Below are 15,278 nucleotides of genomic sequence, written 5' to 3'. Positions count from 1 at the left end.
TAAAAAGAGAGAGAGAGAATAATAAATACAGTTTAAAAATTACCCCCCAAAATCGCTTATTGCATGCGCCCCCTTTCCCTCTTGTCGAGGAACAAATAGAAGCCAACTTTGCCGGGACCCATCGGCGGGTCCTAGCAGCCCCCGCAGCTGTGGCCTTGTAACTTTAAACCTGGCCTGAGGTCATCGTTTTCGCGCTGGCCAAACACAGGCAGGGGGCGGTCCTAGCGAACCCGAGACTGGGACCACCTTAGCGCGCGGACTCACCCCGCCCTCGCCCTCGTCGGAGAGATAAATGCTGACTCCGATCCGAAAGTTCCCAACTGCAAAGTTTGCTTCTCCGGCAGCTGTTGCTAGCTAAGTAACTTGGGGATTCCCTCCCTCGCTGGGACTCCGTTTTCCAGGCCCCACGTCTCGCGCTCCATCAAGGGAAGGCCCCTGGCTACGGAGCTTTTTCATCTTTCCCCAGCCCAGAAACTAGCTGCTCGGCCCCCCACCCCAAAGAACAAGTCAGCTAAGAAAAATGTGGAAGGTGCCAGTTCTGTTCTTCATTTTGGGAAGTGCATCGTTCTGGGTCTTGGCAGAAGGAGGTAAGGCCAGCGGGCGGAGCTCCCCGGGCAGCTAGCTGGTGGGGACGAGCGAGCCGGGACTTGCGGGTTGCCGGGGCCTGGAATGTGAGGTTGCCCGGGGGAGCAGTGTGCGCGCCGGGGTCTGGAGGCCCCGGGAGAAGGAGAGACGGCGGCTTAGCCGGTGCCAGGTCCCAGGCAAAGAGCTGAGCGGGGTGCCAGGGAAGGACCCCGAGTCCACAGGTAGCAGGTGGGGAGCAGAGGGTCCCTCGGGGGCGACCCACCTCCTGCCAACCCTTCCTGGCTCCCGAGAGACAGAAGGCTAGCAGCCAGGCGCCTTCCACTGGCGGTGATGGGATTTTCTCAGGGCTGTGTATTGGAGACATGCTCATGGCCTCAGAAGTACTGGCCCCTTAAAACTGTGAGGGTTGGGGATGAGGGTGGGATATCCCTGTGCAGCGACGGCCTCCCTCTGGGGGCTGCCAGTCTGTAAGACAGCACGTTGGACACACTCAGGGCCCGGTCAGGGGGGATTCGTTATCCTCTGTGGAGAGGGTAGTGTGTGGGCGTAAGAACTGAACTGGAGGGTCCTGAGTGCATGAGGGAGTGGCCCATTATTAACACTGATGTTTAAGTTCCTTTGGGGCCACGTGTGGAACTTGGCCAACAGTGTCAATGACCGCGTGTTGGTGACTCCTTAGACCTTCACTTCTCTAGAGCTGAGAATGAGGACACTGCTTGCCCATCACTCTCATTATCTTGTCCTTCTTCCCTCTTCTTACGTCTCCTCCTCTTGCCCCTTGCTGCTGTGTTGGTAGCCTCCAGTCACATTGGTCAGTGTTTTCTTTTTCTTGGGTTTTTATTTTGATCTGTTTCCACTGTTGAATATAAGCTCCTGTGGACACAGCTGTGTCTTCACCTTGATCTCCAGGGCCAAACAATATCCGGCCCTTAGTAGTTGCTCACTGAATGTTGGTTGAAGGCATTGTAAGCTAACTAGGGATCTTTGCAGTTGAAGCTTGAGGAAATGAAACTCTTTTACATTTTGCAAATTGAGGATGGAGGTAGCCCTGGAGCCAGAGAAATCCTGCTTGAAGGGAGGGGCTTGAAGGAGGCCTCCACACAAAGACTATAATACCAGCTCCAGCCAGTGAGTGATTCAGGGTGTGTTTCCCTGTGTGCGCTGCTTGGAGACTGAGGTGCTCTCTGTGCTGTGCATGTGTGCTCAGTTGTGTCCAACTGTTCTGTCAGCCCATGGACTGTAGCCCAGCAGGCTCCTCTGTCCGTGGGATTTCCCAGGCAAGAATACTGGAGCAGGTTGCCATTTCCTCCTCAGGGGATCTTCCGGACCCAGGGATTGAACCCGAGTCTCCTGTATCTCCTGCAATGGCAGGCGGGTTCTTTACCCCTGTGCCATCTGGGTGGGAAGCCCTCTTTTTGCTGGGTGGTGAGCTATTCATGGTGGTCCTGTCTTTGGAACTTCTCTCTCCAGAGCAACATACATGGCTCTGCATTTCAGTTACATTTCATTTTTGGCCAGACTGCAAATGACACCATTTTGTGCTCAGCAGGGCAAGATGTGGGAGGCCCCCAAATTGAGCCTCGTCCCAGCTCTGCTCAGGAAAGAGGGCCACTGGGTGGCATCCTCTCCCCTCCCCTAGCCTCCCCCCCCCCCCCCGCCCCCACCGACTCCCCTGCAACCCCCTTGCCCCAGGGAAGAGTTTAGCTGTAATTATCTTTAAGCCAATTCTGAATATCAAAGGTACTCCTAAAAAGAAGTAATAATTTAAAAAAAAATAGTTGTGGCTGAAAAACCAGCCACTTCTGGTAATAGCAACTCGATTGGGAAAGACTGAAGCACCCTGGCCCTGTCCCCGGGGGCTGTGTGTCAATGCAGAGTTACTGGGCTGCTGGCTAAGAGTTGAGGCCCAGGAGGGGTTTTGTCTGAGGATAATGAGCGAGGCAACTTGAATATGGATGAATAACTTCTTTGAGCTGAGCCATTGTGGGCTCTTGTCGGGGAGTTGAGCTAGGGGTAATTATGGTGATGAATTTTATTATCCTTCTCTTAGGAGTCTACTCCCTACTGGGCTTCCCTCTTCTAAAATTATAATCTGGTTCAGTTGTACAATTTGGTCCTCTGGGTTGAGATGTCCTCTGGGTCTCATGAGATATTAGTGGATTTAAAGGAGCTCAGGGGTCCACACATCTGGCATTCTCCTCCACTGTCAGGCCCCACCTTCACTCTGAACTTTCATCCAAGACACGTACACAGGTCGCTCCGTAAGATCGTTTATTTTGTGAAATTCTGCAGGCTGCTGCTTGCTGAAAACTCACATGTGCTTTTTCCCGGACCAGTCCACCCAGGATTAATCATGCGATGAACACATTTCCCTGTGCTTTCCCCAAAACTCTTGCCAGTTTCGGAGGCTTGGAAATCTTCACGAGTTGCTAAGAGTTTTGTTGCACTTAAGGTATCTCAGGTCTGTTAGAGCCTTCTCGAGGGAGGCTCTGATGACACTGGCATGTGAGATCCAAGATAGCATTTAATATATGAAAGCACGTTTCTAAAAAGTATCCTCGCTTGAGAAGGCTAAACTGGGACATGGCAAGAGGGAGGAACCCAGGCTGATCAGAGGTACACGGCGGCCTGCCCCCGCTTCCTCTGGCCTTTGAAGTGAGTAACCAGTGAGTAAGTCTATACTGAGAATTACAAGGACCCCCAACCTTGGCATGAAGGTGGATGGTGTGACCGAGCGGGAGGGACACCACCTCTCTCCAATGCCCATCCCCCACCACATGCCAGGAATGTCATGGTTCCCTCATTAAATCATCATGCATCCTTAAATTATACATTATTATCTTCAGAATATGCCAGATTCCAAAAACAGGCCTAACTCCAAACCTCAAGCTTTTTTTTTTTTAACCTGCATTACACATTGGGGGGAAAAAAAAAGGTTGAACTTGAAATTAAAGGTTAACCTTGCTTTAAACTCCTTAAACATGAAAACAAAAAATTTTCAAGGTATATAAAGTTCTTTACATTTGATACTTACCGTAATATTCCTTTTAGAATGAAAATGTCACGGTACATTAAAATAGGATTTGTTCATGCTTTCCCCAAATAGAAACTCAGCATCTCCTGATATGCTGGATATGAAATTCTAAGCACTTTTGAGGAAGGCACACCTAACGTAAAGCATTGCATTTGAGTCCTTACCAGCAAAACGATGAACGTGTGCTTTAAATTCCACTGGCTTATCTGAATATTTGTCATATTTCTGGCTTCCAAGAACAGGCGTGCCAGGTTACAGCTTGTGGAAATATTATGGGGGAGGATGTTGAGAGAGGAGAGGCTCATATAGCTGGCAGTACCTTTGTGAGACTTGAAGAAGTTAAATCAACTCCTGTAAGGCTCTCTAAGGACCCTCCCACTCCTTGGGTATTCCAAAGAAATACTCAGTGAGAGTGTTTTGTTGGAAGAAAATCAAATGAGTGGGGTCATCGGGTGGGCTACAGAGATAAATCTTGGGATTCCCACAGGGGTGAGCAAAAGAGATAAAACACCTTTAAAAAAAATTAAGTATTTATTTTTGGCTGCGCTGGGTCCATTGCTGGACCCTAATTGCTGGACTATGCTTTTCTCTAGTTGAGGCAAGCCAAGGGCTACCCTCTAGTCACGGTGCACAGGCTCCTCACTGCAGTGGCTTCTCTTGTTGCGGACACGGGCTGTAAGGTGAGCAGGCTCAGTGTTGCAGTCCCCGTGCTCAATAGTTGTGGTGCACGGGCTTAGTTGCTCTGCGGCATGTGGGACCTTCCCAGATCAGGGATCGAACCCATGTCTTCTGCATTAGCAAGCTGATTCATTACCACTGAGCCACCAGGAAAGCCCTAAAAGCACCTTTTGATTGGAGTTCTGAATCCTTTCCCTACTGATTTCCTAAAACCTTGGGGGAAAGGGAAGTGATGGGGCATTTTATCTGAGGGTTATGAGATGGAGCCAGGTTAGGGAGCAACTGGAATTCTGCCACCTTCATCCAAGGCAGGAAACTGAGGTGACTGTTTTCCTTCCCTCGAGACTCACCCCAGTGCCCACCAGCCCGCCTGCTCCTGGCGGCCAGTCCAGGGCAAGCGTTCCCTGGAGCTTCAATGGGTGGGGACAGATGGGTTTTCCCGATTTTTCACCTGGCCCAGTGCCTTTGCCTCAGGAACTGCTCAGAGGAGATGGGTTTAATCCTCTGAGGGAAATTTGTAGATCTGGCCACTTCATATACCTACTTGTCTGAGGAGCTGCACACTGAAATTGTCAGGGCAACACTAAATTTTATATGGGGGCGGGAACCCCACAAAACACAAAAACAACAAATTTAGCAATAGGATAATCAGCCTTCCGGAAGGTGACCTCTGTCCAGAGGGTCAGTGTTCCAGATAGTAAAGAGAGAATGTCACTGAGCCCTGGGGGAATGGAAATGATTGTCACTGTTACATTTGTAGCAGATAGGGAAGGGCCTCTAGAAGATGCGTCAACATTACTAATGAGAGTATTTCCGTAATTTATCACGCTGTCTTCATCTGGGTGTTGAAACACGACTTACTTAAGCAAAATTGTGATCCAATGAATGGTATCCTGCCTGGAGGAGTTTGTCTGCCTAGAATCTAGACAGGGAGGGGAAAGGAGTAAGGACTAGATGGTGTGAAACTTGTCCTGCCTGAGGAATGCGTTTAGTTAAATATTGACTGAGTAACTTCTTTGTGAGTCAGGCAAGGTAAACGGTATCCTTGCTAACGGCTACGGTAAGGTGTCCTGTCTGGTGGCTGAAGGGTTCTGGTCTCAGTCCAAGTGCCCCTAGAACTGTTCTGTCACAGTCTGGAGATGTTTTCCCCCTACGTGCCCTTAGTCTGTGTGCAACAGACAGCATTTCAGGTATTTCACTCTTGAGAAGGGCATGCCTGGGATAACAAATGTGGGCAGAGACCACTGAAGAACTATTTCCTTTTGTCCATAAGCTATTTGAATTCCTGGACTCATAAGAGCGTGGCTAGGGAGATCAGTCCTGGGTGTTCATTGTAAGGACTGATGCTGAAGTTGAAACTCCAATACTTTGGCCACCTCACTCTAAGAGTTGACTCATTGGAAAAAACCCTGATGCTGGGAGGGATTGGGGGCAGGAGAAGAAGGGGACAACAGAGGATGAGATGGCTGGATGGCATCACTGACTCAATGGGCATGAGTTTGAGTAAACTTTGGGAGTTGGTGATGGACAGGGAGGCCTGGTGTGCTGTGATTCATGGGGTCGCAAAGAGTCAGACACGACTGAGCAACTGAACTGAACTGAGGGAGAAAGGATTTCATGTGATCTAGATCACCCTATAATAAGATTAAATTTCTGAATCTGTGTAACTAAAGGAACTAGATTCTGGATGTGCAGTGTTCACAGCATTAACTGTATATTAGCATTGGAATGTGAAACTGTTAGTTTCTCAGTCACGTCTGGCTCTTTGTGACCCCATGGACTGGAGCCCACTAAGCTCCTCTGTCCATGGGATATCCCAGGCAAAACTACTGGAATGGGTAGCCATTCCCTTCTCCAGGGGAATCTTTCCAACCCAGAGATCAAACTCAAGAGATCAAACCCTGCATTGCAGGCAGATTCTTTACCATCTGAGCCATCAGGAAAGCCCAGTAAATGGATGTTATTGTTGTTCAGTTGCCCAGTTGTGTCTGACTCTTTGCGACCCCATGGACTGTAGCACACCAGGCCTCCCTGTCCCTCAACATCTCAGGAGTTTGCCCAAGTCCGTATTCATTGCATTGGTGATACTGTCCAGCCATCTCATCCCCTGATAGCCTTTCCTCCTTCTACCCTCGATCTTTCCCAGCATCCAGGGACTTTTCCAATGAGTCAGCTGTTTGCATCAGATGAACAAAATACTGGAGCTTCAGCTTCAGCATCAGTCCTTCCAGTGAGTATTCAGGGTTGATATTCCTTAAGATTGACTGGTTTGATGTCCTTGCTGTCCAAGGGACTATCAGGAGTCTTCTCCAGCACACAGTTCGAAGACATCAGTTCCTTGGTGTTCTGCCTTCTTTACTGACCAGTTCTCAACCCTATGTGACCACTGGGAAGACTATAGCCTGACTATACAGATCTTTGTTGGCAGAGTAGCATCTCTGCTTTTCAACACACCATCTAGGTTGGTCATCGCTTTCCTGCCCAAAAGTAACCGTCTTCTGATTTCATGGCTGCAGTCACCGTCTGCAGTGATTTTGGAGCCCAAGAAGAGGAATCTGTCACTACTTCCCTGCTTCTATTTCGTATGCAATAATGGGGCCAGATGCCATGATCTTAGTTTTGTTTTGTTTTTTAATATATTTAGTCTTAAGCCTGCTCTTTCATTCTCCTCCTTCACCCTCATCAAGAAGCTCTTTAGTTCCTCCTCACTTTGTGCCATTAGAGTGGTATTATCTGCATATCTGAGGTTGTTGATGTTCCTCCCTCCTCTCTTAATTCCAGCTTGTAACTCATCCAGCCCAGCATTTCTCATGATGTGTTCAGCGTATAGGTTAAACAAACAGGGTGACAGCAGACAGCCCTACTTCTTTCTCAATCTTGAACCAATCAATTGTTCCATACAGGGTTCTAACTGTACGGAACTATATAATATATAATATAATGTTATTATAATATAATAACATTGTGTGTGTGTGTGTGTGTGTGTCCTGTGCTCAGTTGTGTCCCACTCTTTGGGACTCCATGGACTATAGTCTGCCAGGCTTCTCTGTTCATGGAATTTTCCAGGCAAGAATATTGGTGTGGGTTGCCATTTCCTCCTCCAGGGGTTCTTCCTGACCCAGGGATCACACCCGCTTCTTTTGAGTCTCATGCTTGCCAGTCAGATTCTTTATCACTGCCTCACCTAGGAAGTGAGTGCTTAGTGTCAAGCACTTTGCAAGCCCCACTTGATTAATCCATCCAACATAACTTGAAGATAGGAACTATTTGTATTTTATAGATAGGTAAAGAGGCTCAGAAAGATTCAGTAACTTACACACAGAGCCAGAGCTAGTAAATGACAGTGGTGAGACTTGACTCCAGGCAGTCCAACCCCAGAACCCATATCGCTAAACATTCAGCACAACAGCCAGCTATTCTTAGATTGAGGCTGCCAAGGACTCTCAGAGTTGTCAGCCAGTTGATTTCTTCAAGCAACTTTGACAGCATAACATCACAGTTATTTGCTAGACACATAATTCAGATTGAAGAACTAGACCTATATTGGGGTACCTAGTTAAAGAACATAATCCCTGTCCCCGTAAGCATTTATAGAGCACATATCTTAATAAGAACTTTAAGAGTTAGAAAGGAGTCATACATGGGATTACGGTTCACACAGGGAAGCAAGGCAGATGTCTGTGGCATATACAGATAAGAACAGAAAAAGTGGTGTAAAACGGCATGTCCTGTGTGACACACAGCATTACCAGATGCAGGTTTGGAGATGAGATTCTTGTGGGCCTTGGGAACTGGAAAAACCCTTCGGGGGAGGATGGGACTTGATCTTGGTGGTGAAAAATGGTGGGGTTGGTTGGACAGGGTGGTAGGGAAGGGCATTCTAGGCAGGAAGGAATGCTCAAGCAAATGCACAGAAATTAGAACAATCTGGAGTTTGTGTGGGAAAAGGTATGGGCGTCCAGGGCGGGGAAAAGCCATGGAGGCTGGCTGGAGTCAAGGGTGTCGAGTTGGGGAATTGCAGGAAATCTGTTGAGAGAAGGCTGAATCCAAGGTGAGTGTGAGCTAAACCTTTTCCTGTAATATAGTCAAATGGGAGCAGAGTGGGCCATGAATAGTGGCTGTCGGGGGGAAATGTAATGATAAGGGCACCACATGGGATTGAATCTAGTTTATGGGCAACTAGTCTGGGGGGAAGGGGAGAATCAGGAGGTAGAGAGACTAAGTGTAATGACAACACACGGGAGAATGAGATCAGATTTAGGGGAATGAGAGCCAGCAAGACTTACAGCACAGTATTTCCAGGCTTCTTTTTTCGTTTGTTTTTTGGGCTTTGCTGGGGCTCCCTTGCTGCACACAGCCTTTCTCTAATTGTGTCGAGCGGGGGCGACTCCTTGTCGCAGTGCACGGGCTTCTCATTGCGGGATCTTCCTGGACCAGGGATCAAACCTATGTCTCCCGCACTGGTAGGCGGATTCTTATTCTCTGCCACCAAGGATCCTCCAGGTTTCTTATTATTCTTTCCTCATTTCCCGATTTCTTATTCACATCTTATAACATTCATCACTATATTAAAATTTTTATTGATATGTAATTCTCATGTTGTAAAATTAACCCCTTTAGAATAGACAGTCCAGTGGGTTTTAGTATATTCAGAGTTGTGCAGCCATCACCACTGTCAGTTTTAGAATATTTTTATCACCCCTTCCTCCAAAACCCCAAACCATTAGCAGTTGTCCCCATGTCCCCCCATCTCCCCCAGCAACCACTAATCTGCTTTCTGTCTTTATGAGTTTGCTTATTTTAGATATTTCATATAAATGTCATCATATAGTACACGGTGCTTTGTGTCTGGTTTCTTTTACTTAGCATGGTGTTTTCAAGGTTCATGCATTTGTAGCATGAGTCTGAATTTCATTCCTTTTTATAGCTGAATAATACTCCATGGTGTGGCTAATACTGCATTTTTCTTATCTGTTCATCCATGGATGGACATTTGGGTTGTTTCCACTTTGGGGTTATTATGAATAATGCTGCTATAAACATTCATGTACAAGTCTTTGTATGGACATGTGTTTTCATTTCTCTCAAGGATACATCTAGGAATAGAATTGCTGGGTCATATGGTAGCTCAGGGACTTCCCTGGTAGTTCAGATGGCTGATAGCTCAACTGATAAAGAATCCACCTGCAATGCCGGAGACCCCGGTTTGATTCCTGGGTCAGAAAGATTCCCTGGAGAACAGATAGGCTACCCACTCCAGTATTCTTGGCTGGAGAATTCCATGGACAGAGCAGCCTGACTGGCTACAGTCCATGGGGACACAAAGAGTAGGACATGACTGAGCGACTTTCACTTTTACATGGTAGCTCTAGGCTTTCCAGGTGGCTCAGAGGTAATAGAATCCTGCAATTCGGGAAACATGGGTTCAGTCCCTGGATCTGGACGATCCCCTGGAGGAGGAAATGGCAGCTCTAGTATTCTTGCCTGGAAAATCCCATGGACAGGAGCCTGACAGGCTACAGTCCAAATGGTTGCAAAGAGCCAGACACGACTGAGTGACTATGCACACACACACACGCTCTGTAGCTCTTTGTTTAACTTTTTGTTGTTGTTCAGTCGCTCAATCACGTCCGACTCTTTGCAACCCCATGAACTGCGGCACCCCAGGCTTCTCTGTCCTACACCGTCTCCCCGAACTTGCTCAAACTCGTGTCCATTGAATCGGTGATGCCATCCAACCATCTCATCCTCTGTTGTCCTCTTCTGCCTTCAATCTTTCCCAGCGTCATCTCTTCTAATGAGTCGGCTCTTCACATCAGGTGGCCAAAATATTGGAGCTTCAGCTTCAGTTTCAGTCCTTCCAATGAATATTCAGACCTGATTTCCTTTAGGATTGACTGGTTTGATCTCCTTGCTGCCAAGGGACTCCCAAGAGTCTTCTTCAGCACCACAGTTCTAAGGCATCAATTCTTCACTTATCAATTAACTTTTTGAGGAACTGCCAAACTGTTTTCCAAAGTGGTTCCATTTTACATTCCTACCAACATTGCCAAAGTTCCAATTTCTCTATATCCTTGCCAAATCTTGTTATTTCCCATTTGGTTGAGTGGTTGGTTTGTTTTTTTAAAATTGTAGATATCCTAATGGGTATGAAGTGGTATCTAATTATAATTTTGATTTGCATGGCCCTAATGTCCAGTGACATTGTACAGCTTTTCATGTGCTTAAAGACCATTTATATATCTTCTTTGAAGAAGTATCTAATCTTGTTTTCTCATTTTAAAATTGAATAGTCATTTTTTATTGTTTAATTCTGTATGTATTAATATTTTGGGTACTAGACCTTTATCAGACTTAGGAATTGTCAGCATTCCTCCCACTCTGTGAGTTGGCTTTTCAATCTCTTGATAGCATTCACTGAAGCACAAATTTTAAAAACTGATGAAGTCCAATTTATCTATTTTTTCTTTTGTTGCCTCTGCTGTTGGTGTTTTATCTAGGAAGCCATTGCCTAATCCAAGGTCACAAAGATTTACTCTTATATATTCTTCCAACAGTTGTATGGTTTTAGCTCTTACATTGAGGTCTATGATTCATTTGAAATTAATTTTAATGAAGTAATCGTGGTGTGAAATAGAGGTCCAACTCCATTCTTTTGCATGAAGAAGACTAGTTGTCCCAATACCATTTGGTTGAAAAGATGATTCTTTCCACTGAATTATCTTGATACCTTTGTCAGAATGATTGCCCATAACACATGTACCCCAATGTTCATTGCAGAACTATTTACAACAGCCAGGACATGGAAGCAACCTAGATGTCCATCGACAGATGAATGGATAAAGAAGTTGTAGTGTATATATATATATATATATATATATGATGGAATATTACTCAGACAAAAAAGGAATGAATTTGAGTCAGTTCTGGTGAGGTGGATAACCCTAAATCATATTATTCAGAGTGAAATAAGTCAGAGGAAAAAAAATATCATGTATTAATGCATATGTATGAAATCTAGAAAAATGATACTGATGAACCTATTTGCAGGGCAGGGATGGAGACGCAGACATAGAGAATAGACTTGTAGACACAATAGGAGAAAGAGAGGATGGGACAGATTGAGAGAGTAGCAGTGAAACGTGTAATTGCCGTATGTAAAATAGGTAGCTAGTGGGAAGTAGCTGTATAACATGGGGGGCTTAACCCAATGCTCTTTGACAACCCAGAGGGTTGGGATGGGGGGTTGGTGGGGGGGAAGATCAAGAAGGTTGGGACATAATCTATACTTATGACTGATTCACATTGTCCTATGGCAGAGGCCAACACAACATTATAAAGCAATTATCCTCCAATTAAAAATAAATTTAAATAGTCACTTTCCCAGAAATGTGTGGGTTTATTTCTGGACTCTCAATTCTATTCTATTGGCTTATACATTTATCTTTATGCCAGTACCACATGGTCCTGACTACTGTAGTAGTACTTACTCTTTGTAGTAAGTTTTGAAATTGAGAAGTGTTAGTCCTCCTCTTTATTCTTTTTCAAATCACTCTGGCTGTTCTTATCACTGTACTTTAACTGTCTGATATATATCTCTCGCTCCTTAGAGACGAGAGGAGGACCCATCTTATTCAGCACTTAAAAGAACATATGGTTGGTAAAAACATTTGGCACGAGGAAGAGGGGAAGAAACCCAGCCTTTTGGCAGGAATGACAAGAAAGCAGGTGATAGAAATCAGATTGGAGGGATGAGAGATAAGGAACCAATTTGATGAGAAAGAACAGTAAGTTATGCACTCTCTTATAGACACAGTGAGTTTGGGGTAATAGTAAGACATCTAGTCTGATGTAACTGATGGGTTCCTGGGGAGAAACTCAGCTAAAACAGCACAGAAATAATAAGCCCTACTTTGCTGCCTGAATTCCCCATTCATCGGAACAAGGGGAGAAAGATGGCAAAGAGGGTCAGAAGAGTATTATTTTTAAAAAATTTTACCGAAGCACACTTCAAACTCCCAAACCAGGCTTCAGACCAAGGCCAAGAGCAGTCAGTGGAAACACAGCTACATCCTGTACATTCCTGGAGGGCCTCATCCTCCTGGGCTCACAGCTGAGCTGTGTGCAAGCTGTATGCGTGGATGGTGAGGTCAGAGCCAAAGGGGCTTCTCTTTTCACTCTTGCGAAATCAGGGCCTGCTCAGCTGACAGCCCTGCATGAATCAGAAGCTCGGTTTCCGAGCAGATGGTGAGGGTTTCCCAACACAGTTGAGATGCTGTGTTCCAGGCCAGCACTTCTAAAGCCTGCCTTAGTCATTTGATTATTCAAGTATTAATAACTAAGTAGTTCTCCCTAAGAGGTGGCCTCCTGGCCAGGTTCCGGAAAAGTTAAACAAGAGCGTTGATTCCAGTCTTCAGCACTATGGACTCATTTCCTCCTTTACTGAGAACACTCTGCTTTTGGTTAAGAGAGAGACCTTCCCTCAGGTTGAGTAATCTTGATTGAGGTTGTAACCAACAACCTCTAGTTTTAACATTTGAAGAGGGGTCCTGAGCCCTGTTTGCAGTTGGAGTGAGTGGATAAGCTGATTCATTCTCCTCAGTCCTATAAAGTGTAAATACTCATCCATTCATTCAGCTATCAGAGACTGCTAGCAGGAAGAAAGTCTTGAATGCAGAGTTATCAAGACCCTGGTGCTAAGAAAGATTGAAGGCAAAAGGAGAAGAGGGCAGCAGAGGATGAGATGGTTGGATGGCATCACCAACTCAATGGACGTGTTTGAGCAAACTCCGGGAGATGGTGAAGGACAAAGGAGCCTGGAGTGCTGCAGTCTGGATAAAATAAAAATAGCTAGTGGGAAGTTGCCGTATAACACAGGGCGCTAGTGAGTTGAGTGTACATGAATTAAGCTTGCAGAGTTAGACATGACTTTTAGCAACTGAGCAACAGCAACACCAGTTTAGAGGAGGGTACTTCCTCCTGACACCTTGGTGGGGGGTGTTGGGAAGGAGCGAGCGGTCTCTGAAGAAAGAGATGTTTTACCTGGAGCATAGGTAGGGTCTGGATGGGCAGTGATGGAGTTGAGTTGGGGAGGAAAATGAGTGGGAGCTGTGGAAAAGTGACCAATACGCATGAGGGCTGTGTTACACAGTGGTTAGAACCGGGGATTTCTCTGGAGTCTGACAGATCCTGATGTGTAACCCCTGCATCACCCCTTGCTGACTACGTGGGCAGCTTACTCTCAGCCCCACCATCCTCATTTACAAAATAGGGACGATGTTAGTTTTCAAGGCTTTTTTGAAGATCAAAAGAGAGTGCTTGGCACAAATGTTTGGTCACCATTATTAAAATACCTGGGGCTTCCCTGGTGGCTCAGTGGTAAAGGATCCACCTCCCCAGGCAGGTGAATGGAATGGCAACCCACTCCAGTATTCTTGCCTGGGAAACCCCACGGACAGAGAAGCCTGGTGGTCTACAAAGAGTCGGACACAACTGAGCAACTAAACAACAAAAATTAAACTAATTTCCTCATGGGAATTAACTGGGAAGATTGGTAAAGTTTACGCAGTAGGTCTCAATTCCTTTCCCTCCATCGAAGGGGAAAGAATGGATGTAGTTGGAGACATATCTTATGGGCTGTGAGCCTGCACCTTCCACCTGCCAATGACTTGGCGTGAGTCCTTCCTTCTGAAATGAAACAGGAGTCCCCAGCCATCGCCAGCCCCTCCCCTTTCTTTATTGCTGTGCTCAGCTGCAGAGACTTTCAGAACACTACCTTCAACTTTGGGAGGTGACCCAGAGGGGTGACCCCACCCACAGCCCAAAGAAAACTGCTCCCCCCTGAAAGGCATCCTTGGGGCATTGAGCACAACAGCCCCTTCTCTGAAGTCAGGGGATGGTCGCTACTCCAAATATTAATGTGTAGCGTTTCTTCTGATTTCTCTAGAGGAACTAGTGACACTTGTCTGATCTCTGCAGCCTTGACATGTTTCTCTTGATTTTTATGGGAGAGGAACACATTGCCGATGCCAGCAGTGAGCAGTCTCAGCCCTGTGTTGGAGGGACTGACAGGACCGGACACAGTTAGTGGGCAGGCTGCTGCTCATTAAAAATCAAAGAGCAGAGCAGCAGAGTTCATCCTTATAGGAAAAGTATCCTATTTTCAGCCCTGCTGTCTCTTTCATCAGGAGAAGGCGTTTGACAACTCATGGGTGAAGCACAGGGGACAATGGCAGGAATGTTATAAGGGATAACTCAAAGGAAATCTCCTGTTTGGTTAGAAGTGTACTCGTTCAGTCAGTCACTCAACAAACCCCTACTAAATACTTAACCTATGGTGCCAGGCATGGGGAAAAGGGGATGGTATGTGCTGTGATTAGTACTGTACTGCCTGGAGGAAAATTAAGAGTGCGTTCATCCCTGTGGAATGCTGAGTGGTGGGGCCAAGCCCTCTTGGAGTTGCCTAGATTTTCCTTGTCCAAACTTTGATCCACTAAGCAATTTACCAGGATCCTTGCAAGGGGTGGAGGTGGGTGGGAAACCCATTGACCATATCAGTGATTGTACTGACCACAACCCTGGGTCTGCCAGGAGTTGACGATCAGAGGTAGGGCCCTGGATTAGCAAATGGCTTTAAGGCTGGCTGTACAAGGTCTGGATGTGGGCCAGCCTGTGAGACCAGAGGGGTCACTCAAGATGTGATAAATAAAAGCGAAGTCCAAATACCTTTTATTCCGGTTGCAGAAACCCAATTCATGGTAATTTAAGGGAGCACTATCAAACAGCTATTTGGGACGTTCTGAATGAAGATGACAGATAGTATAAAGATCTGAGTTATCTTGGAGATCATGGTGGGTGGTCTGCAGAAAGTTGGAAAACATTGGAGATTGGCACCTCCCTGCAGTTTGGGGTGTGTTTGTTTTCAGGCTTCTGAGCACAGTTTCGAAACATGATAGAAAAATAATACGTAAAAGCCTGTGCC

The 15,278-nt window shown here is 46.2% G+C and overlaps 1 protein-coding gene across 1 annotated transcript in view; it reads left to right on the top strand.

Annotated features, from left to right (window-relative positions):
• Positions 1-520: 520 nt before the first annotated feature.
• Positions 521-15,278, top strand: part of PDPN (podoplanin) — a gene marked incomplete at its 3' end in the record, with an annotated part of 32,229 nt that continues 17,471 nt past the window's right edge. The window contains 1 exon segment of the mRNA NM_001033120.1: positions 521-587. Coding sequence (NP_001028292.1) covers positions 521-587 — 67 coding nt within the window.

The sequence above is a fragment of the Bos taurus genome, chromosome 16 (assembly GCF_002263795.3).
Source record: "Bos taurus isolate L1 Dominette 01449 registration number 42190680 breed Hereford chromosome 16, ARS-UCD2.0, whole genome shotgun sequence".
Classification (NCBI taxonomy): Eukaryota; Metazoa; Chordata; class Mammalia; order Artiodactyla; family Bovidae; genus Bos; species Bos taurus.
This window is presented reverse-complemented; position numbering and strand designations above follow the sequence as displayed.